Consider the following 22,668-nt stretch of genomic DNA (forward strand, 5'->3'; position numbering starts at 1 on the left):
TTTTTTTTTTTTTTTTTTTTTTTTTTTTTTGCTGTACGCGGGCCTCTCACTGTTGTGGCCTCTTCTGTTGCGGAGGCTCCGGATGCGCAGGCTCAGCAGCCATGGCTCACGGGCCCAGCCACTCTGCGGCATGTGAGATCTTCCCGGATCGGGGCATGAACCTGTGTCTCCTGCATCGGCAGGCGGACTCTCAACCACTGCGCCACCAGGGAAGTCCTAGGGCTATTCTCATATCTTTTGCTTCTCCTTGTTTCTGGGCACATAGGAGAATTTATCTTTCTGTCTCCTTTGAAGTTAGATGTGGCCCTATGACTTGCCTGACTCCCTTAGTGATTATAATAAGCAATGCTTCTTGTCAACCTGTAATACCAGAAATAAACCTTTTTTTGTTGTTTTAGGTGATTATTTGGATGGTGTTTGTTAATGCAGGGTAACCCAGCTTGTCTTGACAGATACATTATTTTCTATCAATTATGTTTGTTGGCAGTGTGTGGCTTGTCAGTTCATTATTTTTTTGATATGATTTGATGAATAGACATTCTTAATTTTTGTGTATCAAATTTATCAAACTTCTTTATGGTTTGAGTTTTTCATATCTTGTTTAATAAATCTTTCTAGACTTACCATTGTATATTTATTAGACTTCTCCATCTTCCATGCCTCCTCACCTTTTCATATTTTCTAATGTTTTGGCTTTCTGGACTGCATTCTGGATAATTTTTTTCAGTTCAGTCCACCAGTTCTTTCTGAAGTTAGTTTTAATCTGTTAAACATATCCATTGTTTTTTACTTTCCTTTTTTTTTTTTTACTTCTAGGTTTGTTTTTTCAATTGAAGTATAGTTGACTTACAATATTCTGTTAGTTTCAGGTGTACAGCATAGTGATTCAGGATTTTTGCAGATTATATTCCGTTAATAGATTATTACAGGATAATGGGTGTGATTCATATGCTATGTAGCATATCCTTGTTGCTTATCTATTTTATATATGGTAGTTTGTATCTGTTAATCCCATACCCCTAATTTGTCCCTTCCCCTTTCCCTCTCCCCTTTGGTAATGTTTCATATATCTGTGAGTCTGTTTCTGTTTTGCATATACATTAATTGTGTTAATTTTTAGATTCCACATATAAATGATATATAGTATTTGGCTTTCTCTGTCTGATTTATTTCACTAAGCATAAAATTCTCTAGGTCCATCCACATTGCTGTAAATGGCAGTGTTTCATTACTTTTCGTGGCTGAGTAATATTCCTCTGTGTATGTGTGTGTGTGTGTGTGTGTGTGTGTGTGTGTGTGTGTGTGTATCACATCTTAAGCTAGTCATCTGGTGATGGGGACTTGAGTTGTTTTCCGTGTCTTGACTATTGTCAAGCCACTAGCGCCACCAGAGAAGCCCTCATAAATCTTTAATTAAGCTTTTGGTTTTGAGATAATTGTAGATTATCACATACAATTATAAAAAATTACACAGAGATTCCCTGTACTTTTATACCCAGTTTCTGTGAATGATAACATCTTGAAAAACTATCATGCAATGGCACAACCAGGATACTGATGTTGATATCATTGAGGTACAGAACAGTTCCATCACTACAAGGAGCCCTCCTATTGTCCTTGTCCAATCCCAGCCTTGACCTGTGGTAAACACTAATCTTTTCTCAGTTTCTTTCATTTTGTCTTTTCAAGAATGCTGTGTAGGAGACTTCCCTGGCGTTCCAGGGGTTAAGCCTTCACCTTCCAGTGCAGGGGCTGGGGGTTGGATCCCTGGTCAGCAGCTAAGATCCCCTATGCCTTGGGCATCCAAAACACCAAAACATAAAACAGAAGCAATATTGTAACAAATTCAATAAAGACTTTTAAAATGGTCCACATCAAAAAAAAAATGCTATGTAAATGGAATCATACAGTATCTGACCTTTTGGGACTGGCTTTTTTTCACTTAGCATAATTCACTGAAAATTCATCCAAATTATGACTCGTGTCAATAGTCTGTTCCTTATTTCTGAGTATTATTCTGTGGTGTGGATGTACCACAGTTGGTTTAACTATTCGTCTTTTGAAAGACATCCAGTAGTTTGGGGCTGTTACAGATAAAGCTTTATGAACATTTGTGTATAGATTTTTGTGTGAACATAAGTTTTCATTTCTTTCAGAGAAGTGCCCAAGAGTATAATTGCTAATCATATAGTAGTTGTACGTTTAGTTCTATAAGAAACTGTCAAATTATTTTCCAGAGGGGCTGTACTATTTTCTATTCCTACTAGCAACATATAAGTGATCCAGTGTCACCACATCCTTGCCAACATTTCCTATTGTCACTGTTGTTTTTATTTAAGCCACTGATGTGTAGTTATATCTCATTGTGCTTTTAATTTGCATTTTTCTAATGGCTTATGATGTGAAACATCTATTCATATATTTATTTGCTGTCTGTATCTCCTCTTCAGTGAATTGTGTGTTTCTGTCTTTTGTTCATTTTCTAATTGGACATTTTTTCAGTGTTGAGTTTGATAGTTCTTTTTACCAGTTCTTTTATCAGATATGTAGTTTACAAATATTTTCTCCCACTTTGTAACTAGTCCTCTTAACAGAGCCTTTTGCAGAGCAAAAGTTTTTAATATTGATGAGGTACAAATTACGTTTTTATTTTTATGCATCATGCTCTTGGTATCAAAATCTTGGTATCTAAAATCTCTTAATCTGTAGGTTCACCTTCCTCTTTTTTTTTTATCATGCAATTCTTTGAAGAAACTGGACCATTTTTCCTGTAGAATTTTCCACAGTCTGGATTTTGATGATTACATCCTCATGGTGTCATTTAATATGTTTTTCTATCCCTTGTATTTCTTGTAAACTTGAAATACAAGGTCAAGAAATAGAGGATTAACAAATTCAAGGGGTTTTTCCCCCTAGAACACCTCATGTGTGATGGTGGTGATTGGTTTCTATTGTATTGAGTCAGGGGACTCTTAGTGTTTGGCTGTCTCTGTTACATTGAGATTGATAATTGCTTTTGGAGTTGTCAGCCTAATCTACTTATTATAAAGTTCCCTATCAGCCTTTGACTTAAAGATTTTAGAATTCATTGAAAATGATTTCTTAGATTCATTATTTCATTAGAAGTTATAAAATTGTGATATTCTAATTATATCATTTATTCTTTGTTAGGTGAAGTTATTCTGTAAGTACTCTCATCAAACATTTGGTTATAAACTATAGTTTATATAGGAAAAAGGAGATAAATGCCGTATATTTTCTACTTAACATTTTCAGAATATTGAACTGTTTCCCTAGCATTTTCTAAAGGGATTTTTTTGGTTTGTTTTTAGTGTCATTATGAACTCATGGACTTTTAACATATTTGATGTGTTTTGAACCATTGTAATTACTATTTTTGGTGTTCGAATTGGCCTATTTTTAGCTAATGACAGACATTTGAACTTGCCTCTTATATCCCTTTAACAATTCCTAGTTGTCTTCAATATAATAATGAAAAACAGAAAATATAAGTATGTTTATGTTTCAGATTATACTTTCTGGTACTATAAGATATTTTACAGTCATTTTATACTGCCTAAACATGGAATCAAAGAATCCTGGTTCTTTCATTGGAAAACAGTATATAGAGAGATCACAGTCTGGGTTCTAGGAGTGCTCGTTGCTACTGTACTGCCATTGGTTGTATGTTGTTCTTAGAGGACAGGTATAGCTATTTTTTTTAATATTAAAAAAACCATGAGTTTACACTGATATTTCCAATTTAAGATTATGGAATTTTTACTTAGAGTCTTTAATTTTGTACTGTATCTCTTTTTCTTCTATGTAGAAAATATTAATTCTTAAAATAATAATTGTTTATTTACTTTATCATATAATAGATTACCTATAATAGTTTTAAATTTTTTATATCAATTTTACTACTAACAATAAGATTTCTAATGCAGTTTATGATCCCTCTATATTTTCTTTTGTCCTAGAGTATATCTCATGGAAATACACAGTCTAAGTACTGTGTTTCAAAGTTACTTGAATTAATTATTTTCCTCTGGTTATGTAACGAACTTGACATACAATCAGATTTATTTGTTTACCTTTTCTTCAATCTGGGGGAATTGCTTCTTTTTCCTTTTTTAGTTTAATTTTGTTTTAATTACAAAAACATTTATGTGGTTCCATTCCTTTTGTCCCTTAGTGAACAGATAACCTTTAAAAAATTTTTTTTTTAGCTTTTGGTTTATTAAAAAGATATTAGATATGTATATATTTATATTTTCACCCTATGTTACGCAGAGTTAACATACTCTATGCATTGTTCTATGCTTTGCTTTTTAAATTTAAAATTATATCTTGGCCATCACTCTGTATCATTATAGAAAGATACACCTCATTCCTTTCTATGGCTATATAATACTCCATTGTACAGATAAATATAATGTATATAACTAACACTCATTTAAATTTCTATCATTCTTTTGCTGTTACAGCTAATACTGTGTTGAACATTCTTGTACATATTTCATTTCATCTTCCTGGAAGTGGGATTGATGGGTCAAAGGGTTAATGCATATGCATATGCAATCTTAACAGTTTTTGCCAAATTCTCCTCAGCACTTACCTTACCATTCTGCTTTCTTACCAACAGTAATATGAGAATACCTGTTTTTTCACAGTCTTGACAACAGAGTATGTTGCAGAATCACTTTTAAACTGCTGAGGTTTTTCCTGCCACCTAGACATTGTAAATTAAGATTGTATATTTGCATGAGGACTGGCTTATGTTAAGAATTATTGGAGGCGGGGTTGGGGTGGAGGGGAGTATGTGTTTGACCACCCAGCACCAAAGTTCTAAACTGGGTTGTCAGGGAGGGAGCAGGGTGGCAGCAGGTGAGATTTTAAATTTACATTTACTCTGTAGATATATTTGGTTGTCTCTGTTTTGTTATTTGGGTCTTATATTCCTCACTTTGGCTGGACCATGGGTTTTATCTCCCGTTTTTCCATGTTTATTTACTAGCTTTAGCAAATGGCTCTCAAGGTGAAAGCCAGCTTACTGATGCATCTAACTAGATGTTCTTTTTTTTCTTCTGGCGTATATGTTGTACTTAGAGGATCAGGAGCTCCTAAAATGCATTAGTGCAGGAAACGGAATGAGATCTTGTTCTTTAAGCCCTGAATCATACTGTTAATAGAGTTCATCTTTCCTGTAGTCTCAAACATCTATAGTTTACGAGTTTTGTAGGACCACCATGTTACATATAAGTATAACTTAATTAATTCTCATCAGTAAAAGTGCTAGCAAGTAATTTAGTTGTATTTTTAAAAGTAGAATTTCCAGTTATAATTAATGATTTTTTTCAATCACCGTGCAGGATTGGAATATTGTTTTAGAAATACAGATGTATCTTTCTCCAAAGAAGAAATGCAGATGGCCAACAGACACATGAAAAAGTACTCAGTAGTGCTAATTATTTGAGAAATGCAAATCAAAACTACAATGAGGTATTATCTCACACCGATCAGAATGGCCATCATCAAAGAGTCTACAAATAATAAATGCTGGAGAGGGTGTGGGGAAAAAAGGAATCCTTCTACACTGTTGGTGAGGATGTAAATTGGTATAGCCACTGTGGAGAACAGAATGAAGGTTCCTTAGAAAACTAAAAATAGAGTTGCCATATGGTCTGGCAATTCCACTCCTGGGTGTATATCTGGAGAAAATTAATTCAAAAAGATACGTGTACCGAAGGGTTCATAGCATCACTATTTATAATAGCCAAGACATGGAAGCAACCTAAAAGTCCATCGATAGATGAGTGGATAAAGAAGATGTAGCATATATATACAATGGAATATTAGTCATACAAAAGAATGAAATAATGCCATTTGCAGCAACATAGATGGACCTAGAGATTATATTAACTCACGTAAGAGAAAGACAAATATGATATCACTTTTATGTGGAATCTAAAAAAAAAAAGATACAAATGAACTTATTTACAAAATTGAAGCAGACTCACAGACATAGAAAACAAATTTATGGTTACCAAAGGGGAAGGAGGGGTGATAAATTGGGAGTTTGGGATTAACATATACACACTACTATATATAATATAAATATATATATAACAGGGACCTACTGTTTACACAGGGAACTGTATTCAATATCTTCTAATAACCTATGGAAAAGAATCTGAAAAAAAATACATGTATGTATGTATAACTGAATCACTTTGCTGTGCACCTGAAACTAACACCACTTTGTATAAACCAACTATACTTCAAAAAATAAAAAGAATAGGAAGGGAAGGAGGGATGGATCAAAGTATTTTTACCTCATTGCCCCATAGATTTGCCACACTGGATATTGCATAACTTTGTAATTATTGCCAATCTGGTAATCATTTGGTAGTCTCATTGTGTTTGAATTACTAATGAAGTTCAGCATGTCTGCATATGGTTATTGGTGATTTCCTGGCTCGTAACTGTACATAATTTTTTTAGCCCATTTTTCTTTTGGGTTGCCCGCATTTTTCTTGTTGATTACTGTTCCTTGTTGGAGATGGAAATGTGTGTGTTATCTTTCCAAACTCTGTGACTTATTTTTTATTCTTCTGATGTCTTTTGATGAACAGAGGTTCTAAATTTTAATGTCAAATTTGTTAGTCTTTTTCTTTATGGTTAGTACTTTCCCCCGCCCAGAACATGGAGATATATATGTGTGTGTGTATAAAACTTCATACCTTCCCCATTTACATTTAAGTTTTTAGTACACTCATGTAGTTCTGGTAGTAAAAATTGTCATAGTCTTTCTATGGGGCAGTTTTATGACACAGGTCAAAATTTTAAATGTGCATATCCTTTAATGCAGAAATTCTGCTTTAAGAAATTTATCTTAACCAAATACATAAAACATTGAACAAAGATGTCTGTGTGTTCATGTTTAAAGCATTATTTTTTTACCCATTTTATGGCACATGAGTGCAAAGGATACAGATATTCTTGTTGCTTGATATCATCGGACACCTTGCATTTTTCCAGGTGTGTGAAAGTGTAATATAATCTGTCTCGGTTACCGTAGAGTTATCAGTAAGGAAAGTATCTTACCCAAAAGTATTTTACATAATTACTTTAAAATTCTCATGTAACGTCCTTATCATATTTGTGATAAATAAAATGGTTAGTATTAGCACATTTTAAGGTGAAAGAGTCAAATCACAGGCTTGGGAATCACTGAAAAAACTTTGCAGTTTAGATGTTCAATGTCTAAGGCTATTATAAATATAACAATGAAGTAAATAGAGGTTCTTTTACATCCTTTAAATCTTCTAAGATCAGACAAGATCGAGCACATCCTGTAAAATCTTAAGTTTGGTACATTTCTAGCAGAGAGCACTGTAGATGAGGAGAAAATGCTTATCTAATTATTTTTGTTATATCTCTAGAGCAGTGATTCTCAGCAGTGGAGGGAGCATGTCTAATTTTGCCCCCCTGGGATATATGGGTAATGGGAAATGTCTTGGAAACATTTTAGGTTACAGCAGTTCAGGAGAGATGGGGACTGGAGGAGAGTCCTGCTTAAATACCCTACAGTGGACAGAACAGCCCCTACAAGGAAGTATTATCTGGCCCAAAATGTTGGTAGTGCCAAGGTTAAGAAACCCTGTTTTAGAGTTCTCATTTCTATGCATTGATAATAACTCATACCTCAACTTAGATGATATTATACAGGCCACCTGACCTAGTCTGAGGCATCAAGGAAGTTTTTCCTTAAAAGGTGACATCATGACAGTATACTTTGTCACATGCATGTACAATTGAAGCTTCCTAACCAACCTGCGTTTAATTCACCAAATTAATGATGCTTTGCATTCTTTTTGTATAACATCTGCTAGATTCCTATGGCTGCCTGAACACTTAGGCTAATGAGGTACCTTTAGTGTGCTGCTCCTCTTCTGCTCCTATCAGTTGGATTGTATTGTTTACCAAGAGCTTACTGTATTTGTTTGCCTACTTATTTATCAAAAATCAGTTAATATTAACATAAACTATTGAACAATATTGTAAGAAAAAAATTGTTGTAAAATAAAGCACTAAAACAATCGTGAAGGACTTAGGAGTGAGGGTGGAAATTATAGGATTGAAGGATTCTCCACTTGGCAAGTGGATATTGGTAATATTGGTAAACAAATCTACATTTGTATGTTTTTACTTAAAACATGTTGTTTTCAGTTAACTGACTACTAGTCCCAGTCACATTGGATAAAATTCTATCTATAGTAAATCTTATAGAATTGAGAGGAGTATTGAAAAAGAAGTCATCAAATATTTATTATGCTTCAGAAATGTACTTAAGAATTTGAGATTAGATTTCGTAGGTTTATTTATTTGTTGGAAGTAATCTTTAAATATTTTTAAATAAATCTTTATTTTTTATCTTTAAATAAATCCAGATTATTGACTGTTTGTCACTAGACTTTCTACACATAAACTCGTCATTTTATTGTTGCCTTCCCCTTGCCTCACTTTTTTAAACAGTTAATTCTACCTAAGCGTGTGTCAGTAATTCAGTTATTTGAACTGAAAAAAAAATTAGTCAAGGGAAGCACCTTATTCTGAAGGTATCACAAGTTTCTTTTATCATTAATTTATCTATTCCAAGAAGATACCATGAGCAGGCATTTTAAAATAAGGTTCCTATTTCAGTAAATAATGTTAATGGTTCTTCTAGTTCCAGATTTGATCCAGTGTGTTACTTTTGTAGTTATTAATTTTTGAAGTGTAAATGCAAATTTTAATTTTAAAAAGTGAATGTCAGTTTGGGAAGAAAAGTGCCCCATGAGCATCATGGGAGAAGTATTGGGTATAATTCTCTTCCAGATGGCACCCCTACAGGTGAGGCAGCAGCCTGTGAAATTACAGTCTGAATTACACTGCAGATGAGCAGGGCATTTGGAGCACAGCCTTCTGATATCAGTAATAAATGACTTGGTTCAGAACCAAGGACAATTCCCAGGAAATTAAAGCCTATTCTATCACGTAGGGAGCCTATAGTAAAATGAAGTTCAGCAAAGTGGAAAGTTGAGAGAAAGGACAATAACCGCAAGCAATCCATATATGAAACTTTTCATCTGCTAATATTTTTAACTAGACATTTTCATTTATCTCACAAATGTTAAGTTTTGTTTCTACATATATTCTAGTATATTCATTGATTTTCTAAAGTCATATTTTTCACAGTGAATGGTGGCTAACAGCCACTTGCCAAATAAGCTTTCACTCTGAAATGTTAATCAGATACCTATTGTAAATTCTAATCTTGTTTAATATGCTCTATGGGAATTTTCTTATTTCAGAACACTTGAGTCCTTAATTACAAATGTAGTATAATATAATACAAATACCAAGTCTTATTTTCAGTCAGGTAAATCAGTTTAAGAAGCAACATAGAATAGTTATTCAGAACTTGACCTCTGTAGTCAGGTAGACCAAGGTTCCAAATTCTGACTTGTTCAACTGTTTCTGTGACTGTGAGCTGTTTTTTTTAAGTCTTAGGATTTTAGGTTATTTAACGTTTCTAAGCCTTAATTTCCTCATTAGTTAAATGGAAATAACAATAACATGTGCTTTAGGGAAGAATTAAATAAGATATTCCATAAAAGAACACTTAATACTATGAACTTTGACAGTTTTCACCACTATTATTATTTGAGAATTTTAATTTTAGAAAGCAAAACAGCATTTTAAAATAACCAATTTTAAGTGCTATGATAGAGTACAAAGCAGGGTAAAGAGATAGAGTTCGGTGGGGGAAAAAGAAGATATTTTATGTGGAGACATTAAGAAAATCCCTTTTGAGGAGGTAATAGTTGAGCAGATATCTGGATACTAAGTGAAATAAATGACCAGTAAAATTGTCAGTCTTCATTGAGTAATAAATAATGTGGCTTGGGAATTCCCGGGGTCCAGTGGTTAGGACTTGGCGCTTTCACTGCCAGGGCCCAGGTTTGATCCCTGGTAGGGGAACTAAGATCCCACAAGCCCCGCGGCGTGGCCAAAATCATAATCATAGTCATAATGTGGCATATTTAGTAGATAGACTAAATATGAATATGTATAATCTATTCTTGTTTTGAAGGAATGCTTTTCTACTGATTTGCTAGTTTAGTTATTCTTTAACATAAAGTTTAGAAACTGCTTTGACAGAATAGAAGCCTTGTCATATACAAGAAATATCTTGCTACAGAAATAAAAAAGGTATTATCAGGAATAAAGTATTGTTTTTAATTATACACCAATGAAGAGAGAAAAAGGGGGAAAAAATGGAAAAGACGAAAAAAGAAAGACGTGCTTTAGCCTTCTGCTTCAATCCATTTTAGCCCAATTCTACCTCATAGTAGCTGACCCCATATGATGACTTCTGCCAAATTAGAGTTATAAAAAATGGTCCTTTGTAGGTTTTATGTGTTAACTCTGTGCCAGGCACTCTGCTAAATCCTTTACATGTATCAACAAAAACATTTGATTATTTGCTTTCAGAAACTCTCTGACCTCATAATGTTAGCTGACTCTAAAAAATGGGAAGTAAAGACATGGCATTTATGAAAGGATGTTTTTGCTGCCGGGGATGATTATCTTTGTTTTGCTTATTTGCACTCTTATCTCTTGTTGAGTTTAGTTAGCAGCATTGGGAATTGAATCTTAAGGCCAGTGTTTATGAGGGGATCTGAAAATTGTCCAGTATTATTTTTCCAGCTACGTGACCTAAAAATACCTCATTTAACCTTGCTAGTACTCATTTCTCTAATGTGAAAATTACATTGTTTAAATAGTTAGAACCTTAGAAACTCTCTAATATTGTTTGATCAGGATTCTGATCTTAGCTAAGGTGATCATTATGGGGTATGTGGAAAAGTGCTTATTGGTGTTTATAATTTTAAATGGAAGCAGACATATAGGAAAGTCTTAAGTATAAATACTAAAGTTCAGAAGATTAAGTAAAATTAACCTTTTTAGCGCAGCGAAACAAATCTATCTTCACAGGAAGAATCTTGAAGCTGGAATTGGCACTAATTTGGCCACCCTGATCAAATTATTTCAATTGGGTTTAAAATTTTGTTTCTTAATTTTAAAGAAAGTTTTCTTATTTTTATCTTTTTTCTTTTGTATGCACACAATGCGTATAGTTTTGGCTGGTCTGAAAAAAAAAGTGACTCCTGGGGCGGGGGGAAAAATAATTTTAGTTCTGACTCGTGGATTTTAATATAGGACCATTCACTAAATATTATATAATTCTGGACAATCTGGTAAGCCTTAATTCTCTATTAAATGTAAGTTAAAAATTCTCACTAGCCTTTACAAATATATTTTTTAAGTAGCTCTTAATTTTTTTTAGTTAAACTAATTAGCTTTACTGTTCCAAACCTTTTTACATGTATTAACATATTTAGTTCTCATAACAGCTCTGTGGTGTAGAATACCATTGTTATTGTCACTTAACGTCACTGAGTCTCCGTTTCTTCATTTGTAAACTTGCCCAACGTTACATAGAGAAAGAAGCTCCTCTAGGATATAAATCCAAGAGTCCGCCCTCTAAATTGGTTCTATTGGTATTGACCATAGTACCGATTTAAAATACGGTTATTTAATCTCAGATGAATGGCTAATTATAACTTTATCTTAAATACAATAAACGAGCATGTTGCTAGAAGGAGCTACTTGCAGTTACGGATTGAAAAAACTTTTTTGGTTTGATTGTAGTATGTGGAAGTAAGATGGAGTTTGAACTTACAGAGGGAAAATACTTAGATTTAACTAACTACTTTGAAAGAATAATACTAGAAACAGTTTGACATGGTGCCAGATCAGTAACACACTATACTTTTTGCCCCCTTCCAAAAAAGATTGGACTATAATGAATACTCAATTTGTACGAAAATGTGATTTTATTTTATTTTAATGTTTTAACATGCAACGATCTTGCAAATAAGGACCGTTTTTTCCCCAACCTATTAACATGTTTTACCAACTGATCTCTTCCTCTTAGGTAAATAGATGCCTCCTCTTTAAATAATTTTTTTTGGCAAAAATTATAATTCACTTTAATCAACTGATAAATGCTTATTTATAAGCATCTGTGTGCATAGATCTGCATGAATTATGTCAGATTGATAGATATCTTAGTTGAATTCCAGAAGGCTCTTGTGCTTTGAATACACAGATGATATTAATGAGGAAGTAACTTATAAGAGTTACACATTTTACTGAAGTGCTCTATCAAGGAAAGCAGTTTCCACCAAATCCTTAATTATCCGAATGTAAACACAGTAATAAAAGAGTTTTGTTGCTAAGTCTGTCTTTTGTAGGCAATTATTTTCTTATCAGTGGATTAGTGTGTTGTGGGGAGAAGGTAAATGCCGATGTAGAGTTACTAGCAGCAGTTTAATTAGGTTCCTTTATAAGTGATTCAAGCACTAGAGCTGTATTTTCTGTAAATTTAAATTTGCTGTTAATCTCTTGGGAAGATTATCCATTCTGGGTTTGAAGGTTATTCCTGTGCTAGAGAAACATTTAAAACAGTTCATTGTGTTGTGTATTGATCCTCTTAGTTATTTGTGCACAGAACAAATGAGTGAGAACAGTTTTGATTTAGAATGCTGACATGAGGGTAACATTCATATTGGTTAACCCTTAGCCATAATAGGGTATATTATGTGCTAAGCACTGTGCTGGACACTTGACTTTCCCTGCTGCTCAGGGCTGTTGGAGGATGGGCCCCAGAATAAGACTGACAGAAACTGGCATTGATCTCTCACTCATGATTACTTTATCATTTCTATAATAAAGTGTATAGCATACTATTAGAATGTACTGTGTTTGTGACATCAGTAGTGGCAGATTATCTTTTCATTCGTGCTGTGATTAGCCTTTCTTGGTGGAGGAGTCAAGTGTTCTCCAGAGTCTGGAGCACACTGGGGCTGAGTTTCATGAAATGTATTTCAAACAACATAGTTGTGCAAGGTGTTGATACATGTTAAATAGAAAAAAAGAGATTTCTAGTTAAAAAGTGGGTAATACTTGTTTAGAATTTGTTCAACCATCCTCTTTACCGTAACACTTCTCAGAACTGTTAATGTGCTGATGTGCATTATGAATCTCTATATGAGGATGATGTAGCATCTGGTCCTTCTCACCTCTCCCCTCCTTTTTTTTTTTTTTTAAAAAAAGCTCTTCAAAGAGAATGATTTTGGGCAGGAAACATTTTGGGAAAAGGTGTTCCAGACCAGAGTTTCTCAGCCTTAGCTCTGTAGACATTTGGGATCAGACATTTCTTTGTTTGGGGGTCGTCCTGTGTCAGTGAAGGACGTTTATCAGCATTGCCCCCCACCCAGTTGTGACAATGAAAAATGTCCCCCAGGGGCAAAATCTAGTTAAGAACTATTGCTCTAGATTAATATTGCAGTATTCCAGGAAATTATAGGATACATTAGCAATTTCTATCTGAAAATTTCCTTTTAATGTGAAAGAAATAATAGTCTAGAAAGTGGAAGCACAGGTAGAGAAGGTTCAGTATATTCTGCTGTAATAAACGTTCTGGATCCACTTTGTACCCTGGCCTGATTTTCTTTTCTTTTCTTTTTTTTTTTTTTTTTAACATCTTTATTGGAGTATAATTGCATTACAATGGTGTGTTAGTTTCTGCTTTATAACAAAATGAATCAGCTATACATATACATATATCCCCATATCTCCTCCCTCTTGCGTCTCCCACCCTCCCTATCCCACCCCTCTAGGTGGTCACAAAGCACCGAGCTGATCTCCCTGTGCTATGTGTGGCTGCTTCCCACTAGCTATCTGTTTTACATTTGGTAGTGTATATATGTCCATGCCACTCTCTCACTTTGTCCCAGCTTACCCTTCCCCCTCCCCATGTCCTCAAGTCCATTCCCTGGCCTGATTTTCTAATAATTATTATGTGGAGAATTTACTGCAAAAAATAATTTCAAACTTTACAGAATATTATATGGTAGAGACTAAAAGTATGTTGTCCATTAAAACACTAGCCGATGTTTAAACTGAACTGCTTATGATGATACTGCACTTAGCTAAAATCCATTTTTTCTTTTTTTATACAGGGCTATTTTCTACTTTTTGAGTCCATGTTAGATTCTGTCCTTTATGCAAAGAACAAATACTTGGCAAAAGGAGGATCGGGTGAGTATAAAATTCTAGTTTTAGTAATCTAATTTTAGTCTAGCAGAACCAAATGAGCCTTTGGATTTCAAATGAACTATGCATGACTGAGAAAGTTCCCAATAGAGATGAAAGACATTTCCATCAGAGGAAGATTTAAGACATTTGTTTAGTGTACCGTTGATAGTAGAACATTATAGAAGATATGCAGGACTCTTAAGTTAATGGTATTCTCATGAACACTTTTAATAAAAATACTAAGGACTAGATTTGGAAGCTTTTTGATATTCAAATAAAAATCTAACAGAGACTCTTTGATTTTTAATCTTTGTGACATCTAGGGTTTTTTTGTTTTTGTTTTTTCCCAAATGAATGTTTCATACTAGGTTGGAGATCATTCACTTTGGTAGCAAATATTCCATGACTTCACTGAATGTATAAACCTGGCTTCTTTGTAATTTAACAAGAGCATTTAAGTAGTGAGTGGTTTCTACTAAGTTTTTTTTTGTTTTTTTGTTTGTTTGTTTTGTTTTTTGCGGTACGTGGGCCTCTCACTGTTGTGGCCTCTATTCTGCTGTAATAAACGTTCTGGATCCACTTTGTACCCTGGCCTGATTTTCTTTTCTTTTCTTTTTTTTTTTTTTAACATCTTTATTGGAGTATAATTGCATTACAATGGTGTGTTAGTTTCTGCTTTATAACAAAATGAATCAGCTATACATATACATATATCCCCATATCTCCTCCCTCTTGCGTCTCCCTCCCTCCCACCCTCCCTATCCCACCGCTCTAGGTGGTCACAAAGCACTGAGCTGATCTCCCTGTGCTATGTGTGGCTGCTTCCCACTAGCTATCTGTTTTACATTTGGTAGTGTTGCGGAGCGCAGGCTCCGGAAGCGCAGACTCAGCGGCCATGGCTCACGGGCCTAGTTGCTCCGCGGCATGTGGGATCTTCCCAGACCGGAGCACGAACCCATGTCCCCTGCATCGGCAGGCAGACTCTCAACGACTGCGCCACCAGGGAAGCCCTCTACTAAGTTTTTAAACCACAGTATACCCAATCAGTATTTTTAAATAGATCCCAATAAATTTGGAAGGCTTCCTTTTCATGGCCATGGTGAACTTTTAATCATATTAGCTCTGCGTACTCAAAGTGAGATTGTGTTTTTACAGGCTTTCTGCTATGAACAGTTGTATACAAATAAATGTTCTCAGGGATTATGTTTTGTTCATCTTTGGCTCTTCACTGAGCTCCACAGCTTCTGGAACATAGATAGAACATCATACATGTTTTTTGCATTGAATCATTAAAACTGAATTGGATAGCATGTCTCCCTTCATTCACCTTTCCCTGTACCTTCCCTTTCTCAAAGCTTCAGAACCAATAAATCATTTCCATAGTCAGAGTACAATTGATAAAACTGTTATATAAAAGTGGGTGAAAAGGAGGATACATTTTGAACTGGTGACATAAAGCACTTGACCATACTTATGCCTCCTGCCCATCCATGTTCTATGAAATTACTTTGGCAGTAAAAATCAGTAAGGCCAAAACATAAAGCATAGAGAAAATTCTCCAGTACAGTTGAGTTCTTTTTATAATATCATTTAAACAGATTGCCTTTGTTTTTCAAAATGCTCTCATTTTATCACTGTATTTCCCGCAACCATTTCAAGATACGCTTCTGATCTCTGACGTGAACATGGCTAGAATTTTCAGATATATTTTACCCTGCAACAATTGGCTGTATCTCTCAATAATTGCAGTGATTGTTTTTAAAGACAACTACACTTAATGACTAAAAACTAATATTATCTACCATTTGTTGATTGTGCAATAGTTGCCAAATAATACACTGTACCTTTATTTATCTTATTACATGTAATCCTCATGTGTTGTAATCCTCACAACAGCCCTGTGAGACTTTAGAAACATAGGTGTCCTGGATGGTACATATTAAGTGTCCAAGCTTTGAATTTTTTTTTTTTTTCTAAACTCAGATCTGCCAGACTCCAGTATTCTTGTTCTTTTCAGTATCCCTTGTTGTTTCTTTACTAAAGTGCATTTTATTGAATCTAATTCTTGTCTTGAAGTTGTTCTAGGGAAGATTCAGACAACTGTTTCCATACTTCCCTGAGTGGTGTTCATTGATCTTACTGAAGGACTGACAGCAACTTAATACATTTAAATTGAATTCTTGATGAAATTCATTAAGAACTTACAGCCATGTGAATAATGAGGTTATAGCTGAAACAGTGGCAGAGCTATTTCCCATCATCAAAGGGATAAAGTGGAGGCTTTATTCTAGCTCATTCCATATTTTTATATAACTGCTGTTAGCACTAAGATAATCTGGAAGTATATTGAAGAGAGGTCAGCATTTAACTTCATAAGCAGTGCTGTTGAATGTTACTTGTTAAAAGAATCAAGAAAAGTAGGAAAAGTCAGAAATGAGTAACATGAAGTAGTTTAGCCTATTTTGTGTATTTGAGTATGCCTTGATGAATAAATATCATCTAGATGCTCATTCTTTTATTGTAAACAAAGTTTTCTTTCATGTTTTTCTGAAGGAAAGATTTATTAAGCAATTAGCAGTGTCAGGATTTCAGAAAGAATGATTGAATTATGAGAGAGGGAGACTATTGGAGACCATATAAGCATGAAGGGACCACAGTTTTACATGAATCCAGTTTCAGTTTATGTCTCACTTTATATTTAATGGCATGGAGTAAAGCCTTTATAAAAGACAGTCAGCCAATAACTTGAGTATTCATGCTCCTTATCACCAAGCAATTCCACAGTACTTTAGAGGTACTCATTTACTACTGTTATCACTAATAAAAATAAAGCTTTGTGGGGATCCCCTGGCAGTCCAGTGGTTAGTACTCTGCGCTTTCACTGCTGTGAACCCAGGTTTGATCCCTAGTCAGGGAACTAAGATCCCACAAGCCATGCGGTGCGGCCAAATAAAAAAAATTTTTTTAAGTTTTGTAAAGTTAGTGAAAGTGGATTTACTATTTTCTTCTATTATTAGCTAAGACTTACTAATTGTATATCAGAAATTGTTGTGTTTTACATTCAGCCAACCAAGAAATCAGGAGTAAAACCAAGAAAATGTTAGGTTGAGATCAATGCATAATTTTACAAGGAATTAAGATGAAAACCAATGTATATTTTAGGGTGACAGCATAGAATGTAAATGCTTTATACCCTAAAAGTGTCAAATACCACATCTCACAAAAATTGTAAAGGGAATGCAGGAGGTAGGTGGGAAAGTGTGTATACTTAAATGGATTTATTTTTTTTTTTTTTTTTTTTTTTTGCGGTACGCGGTCCTCTTACCGTTGTGGCCTCTCCCATTGCGGAGCACAGGCTCTGGACGCACAGGCTCAGTGGCCATGGTTCATAGGCCTAGCCGCTCCACAGCATGTGGGATCTTCCCGGACCAGGGCACGAACCCATGTCCTCTGCATCGGCAGGCAGACTCTCAGCCACTGCGCCACCAGGGAAGCCCAGATTTATCTTTAATAGGAATTTATGGGATATCATTTAAAGCTGACAACTCAAGTAATAGCATTAGAGCACATTTAGCACTACAGAGGTAATATTAAAATGATACTGTTGATTAAAATTGAATGGTGAGGCTTGTGGTCATTGATCCTGTCTGTATCATGATTGTAGTGGTGATTGTGTAACTCTATGTTATCAAATCACATAGGATTATACATCAAAAAGGACAGAGAGTGAGTTTTACTGCGTGTAAATTTTACCTCAATAGAGATGACTTAAAAAAAAAAAAAAGAGGGCTTCCCTGGTGGCGCAGGGGACACGGGTTCAAGCCCTGCTCCGGGAAGATCCCACATGCTGCGGAGCACCTGGGTCTGTGCACCACAACTACTGAGCCTGAGCTCTAGAGCCTGTGAGCCACAACTACTGAGCCCATGAGCCACAACTTCTGAGCTCACGTGCCACAACTGCTGAAGCCCACGCACCTGGAGCCTGTGCTCCACAACAGGAGAGGCCACTGCAATGAGAAGCCTATGCACTGCAACAAAGAATAGCCCCCTCTCGCCACAACTAGAGAAAGCCCACGCACAGCAACGAAGACCCAACACAGCCAAAAATAAATTAATTAAAAAAAAAATGAAGCAGCATCTTCCACCTCCTTCAGGTCAAATGAATTATGACATAATTTGATTTCTAGCTATTTTGAAAAATACATTAAAACTCTGTACTAACTACCTACTTCTGTAATTGTTGTTAGTATTATCATTACATCTCTTTTTGTAATTAAAAAAATAATTGGGTGATTAAGAAGAGGAAAGGAAAGGGAAAAACAAGGAAATATACTAACTTTATCATTACTCGCAATAGGAGATTAGTAAATACTGTTAAAAATAGACAACTAAAGATATTCTATAAGGTTGTAATTATAAAGTTAGCTACTAGAACAAAAAGGCAAACTTTGTAAATTAAAGAATTAATACTTAGGAAAAAAGCAAAAAGACCATGTAGTTGAACTACTTAAAAAACAAAATAAAACAAAAACTACAGATACAGAATAATATAAAATGGTAAGAGTTGTGAACAAGAAAACGTTCTCATATCAATAATATAAATGGACTAAATTCATTTATTAAATGAAAAAGAATTTCAGATCAGATCACAAGAGAAAACCCAATTCTGTGCACTATATAGTGACACACCTAAAACAAAATTATATAGAAAAGTTAAACTTCGATTAAAAAAGATACTCAGGCAAATAGAAAAGTCATGATATTGGTACCAAACAAAAGGGAATTTGGGCAAAATACTATATAATTATATGAATAGGGCTTAGCATTAAGGAGCAAAATCATGCCCATCTTCATAGCTACTGAAAAGGTTTTTTGTTTTGTTTTGTTTTTTGTGGTACGCGGGCCTTTCACTGTTGTGGCCTCTCCCGTTGCGGAGCACAGGCTCCAGATGCGCAGGCTCAGTGGCCATGGGTCACGGGCCTAGCCGCTCCGCGGCATGTGGGATCTTCCCGGACCGGGGCACGAACTCGCGTCCCCAGCGTCGGCAGGTGGACTCTCAACCACTGCGCCACCATGGAAGCCCTGAAAAGGTTTTTATATATAAAATGAATAATCTGAAAGTTTAAGAATGGAATACTTACCTAGTTAGTTTCCAAGAATCTCCCCACAAAATATCTACTAATTACAAAAGAGGAAAGAGTAAATTTCCACGTAGAAGCCTAGCAGACTCCACTTTAGTCAAGTAATCAGGGTTGACATTGTCCAGAATTGGACCAATTGAAATTGTAGGAGCACAAAGAAATAATTCGTTGCTTTGAAACTTCCTCAGAACTGATAATAGTTTTGTAAAATCGCAATTGTTGCATAGAAATGTAGGTGCCCATTAAAGGAGACATCCTCCATGGTACTGAAAAAGAATGTTGTTTTCATTGCCTTTCATTGCAAGGAAAATGAAAGGTTTCTTCCCCCCTCATATGGTCAGAACAAAACTCAACTTTCTTATGAGGTCCTTCACAGTGTACATCTTGTCTGTTTTATAGTTGTCAGGATTATAAAGTTGAGCACTATGTTCAGTACAAAGCAAGTTACTAAGACAGCCGTATCCTAAGTCATTGTTTCCTAATCTTGGCAGACCATCACAGTCACTGGGACCTTTTGTTAAAAATATGGATCTTCAGACTCCACGTCTGATCCTTTTGAACCAAAATCTAGGGGAAGAGTCCTGTCGTAAGAATTTATTTAAGATGTACCCAGCAGTAGGTATTGCTGCCTCTGAAAAGTAGACACAGGTTTAGGTGTATATCATTAGTAGAGCCTAAGTCATGTGTTCATGCCTAACTTGCAAGGGAGGGAGGGAGGGAGGGAAAGCAAGTTTTTGTCATTTTCAGCTTTTATACAGGGAAATAGGCCCTGCCTCAACATAGGAAATCTCTCAAACAGTTCAGAGGGGGGCAGCAAAATAGAGTGGCAGATATGTACTATATACACTGACAGATCTGTCTCTCTCAGGTTTTGCATTAGAATTTGCATTGGAAACCTGATCTATGCTAATAAGAAATTGCCTCTGTTATAAAGTCCAGGTTTACAAATATACTTTTCTTACTATTTCCCTCTCTGTAGAAAGCTGAGCTGTAGAGTTTACTGACTCCTCCCCCATTTCTGCTTGGTTGCTCTCCTTTTTAGGATCTCTTTTACCTTATCACCTCATTTCTTTACTCAGATGGAATGGGTAAGGCTGAATGTTTCCATTTTCCTCAGTTTGCCCTGAAATTTTATTAATCTCTAAACTTTCTCAACCCTTTTTTCCTTCCTCTTTCTTCTCCAGCAGGTGCTCATTTTCTGTGGGATAGTCGAGTTCCTCTTTCCTTTTTTTCCATTTGAAAAGCATAAAATGTGGCATCATGAATAAATGGAAAGCATAAAGATTTTGCAGTCAGACCTTGAGTTAAATCCCTGCTTCATCAGATGATTAGTTACTAGTTAGCTGATGAAGACCAGTAATTTGGGCAGGTTACTTAATTTTTCTGAATTTCAGTTTCCTTATCTGAAAAATGAGGATTATAATCCAGCTTTATAGAATCAGTCAAAAGTCTGAATGAGATGCTTGACATAAAATAGTTGCTCAATAAATGTTAATTCCCCCCCCCCCCGAGTTATAGCTGGTAAACATGAGACTAGTGTTAAGGTTATACTTTATAAAAGTTTTGAAATGAATTTGGGCATCATGGTGTTGTCACCTGCTGTTTGTATAGTACATGTCTCAGTGTAATCAGCCCCTAACACCGTCTCAGTGCCTAGAGGTTTCTTTAGTATTTCCGTAGTTTACTGTGCGCTTCCGCATCTTCAGATCTGTTTTTCCCACGTTTATTATTTTTGTTCTGTTCAGTGATATTGCAGTAGTGTCATTTTCTACCTTTTTTTATATTATAATTTTTCAATGCATATTGCAGCAACATTTTAGCCTAGTTAAGCTTTAGAATGTGGGCCTAATCACTATTTATACATTTATTATAAGTTAACGATGAGAAGATGTTCCAATTTCCAAATAAATATTAGTTAATTTTTAAGATAACCTTATTATATAAATTAATTTTTAAGCTTATTCAACTCCCAAATTATTTATGCATGTCAGTCATTGTATTGTTGACTATTATTTCAGTGAAGTCTACCTCCATGTGGTTCACATATATTGTGAAAAGGACAGTCTATTTTGATTTATTTATTATCTCCTTTCATTCTAAACCTTTTTCCTCTCTGGTTATTTATATACAAGCAGTGATGCTAGTGTTTACTAGGAATTGTTTCTTTATGCATCTCAGTCTTATCCTTTAGTGTCCAAAAGTTTGTGAGGCATTTCTAAGGGATAAAGGATTTCCCATCTTTATCTGTTCACCATGTGAGCTGTTCTAGTGACAGATGAATTCTGGGCAGTGAATCGAGAAGGACACAGATGTCAAAGCCATGAATTTATAAATGGTCTGTTAAGAGGGTGCTTTTGTCCAATCAACACTTTGTTAATTTCACCTACAAGAAGGAATCATTATTCAATTATGCTTCTTTCTGACAAAAATCAGGTGACAAATGTGTCAGAATATGAAGGTAGAGGGTTAGTCAGGATTCTGACAAGTGGCCCAAAATTTTAGCCAGCTCTGAGGAGATGGATAAAGAATCAAATTGACCTATAGCATTGATAACAAGTCTTTCATAAATATTCATAGATCTTACTAACTGAAAGATAAAAGCTAATTTCATTTCTAAATTCTAACAAATACAGGAACCATGATTTCCTGTATTATATTTTATTTTATTCTCTTGATTTTCTGTATTTTTGTGAAATATAATTAGCTTGAAAAATAAACCTTGAGGGACTTCCCTGGTGGTCCAGTGGTTAAGACTCAGCACTCCCAATTCAGGGGACCTGGGTTCGATCCCTGGTTGGGGAACTAGATCCCACATGCCTGCCTCAACTAAAAGATCCCGCATGCAAGTAAAAGATCCCACGTGCCGCAATGAAGATCCCACGTGCCACAACTAAGACCCGGAGCAGCCAAATTAATTAATTAATAAGTTAATAATAAATAAGTAAACCTTGGAAAAGTTAAATCATATTCCTCTTTAGTCTGTTTCTCTTATTACCAACATGTTTTCAAAACTTTTTAATTAGTTTTAGTAACTTTATAGTTTTTCCTTATGAATGAAAAAGATATCCTTATTTCTTAGTAATATTACTAACTAGTACATCATATTGCTTGATACAGAGTTGGAGTTCAGCAAACTTTTTCTACAAAGGGCTAGGTAGTAAGTATTTAAAGTTCACTAAGATTTTTAATAATATTCTAAAACAGAAGAACTCTGTGAACCATGTTAAGTAGCTTGAATGTACACTGTACAACTCCAGGGGATATTTGGACACTGTGAGTGGTGCTCCCAGAAGTAGCGCAGTATAATGGCCCTGAT

General features: G+C 35.1%; 1 protein-coding gene across 3 annotated transcripts in view; it reads left to right on the forward strand.

Moving 5' to 3' along the window:
- The window catches only part of PRMT3 (protein arginine methyltransferase 3), a 136,805-nt gene that overhangs the window by 61,002 nt on the left and 53,135 nt on the right, over window positions 1-22,668 (forward strand). For all 3 annotated transcript variants that reach the window (XM_029208431.1, XM_029208432.1, XM_029208433.1), the window contains one exon: window positions 14,136-14,214. In XM_029208431.1, the coding sequence (XP_029064264.1) occupies window positions 14,136-14,214 (79 nt within the window). The remainder of the gene's footprint in view (window positions 1-14,135; window positions 14,215-22,668) is intronic.

The sequence above is a fragment of the Monodon monoceros genome, unplaced genomic scaffold (genome assembly GCF_005190385.1).
Source record: "Monodon monoceros isolate NGI ecotype Baffin Bay Population unplaced genomic scaffold, NGI_Narwhal_1 Super_Scaffold_7, whole genome shotgun sequence".
Lineage (NCBI taxonomy): Eukaryota > Metazoa > Chordata > Mammalia > Artiodactyla > Monodontidae > Monodon > Monodon monoceros.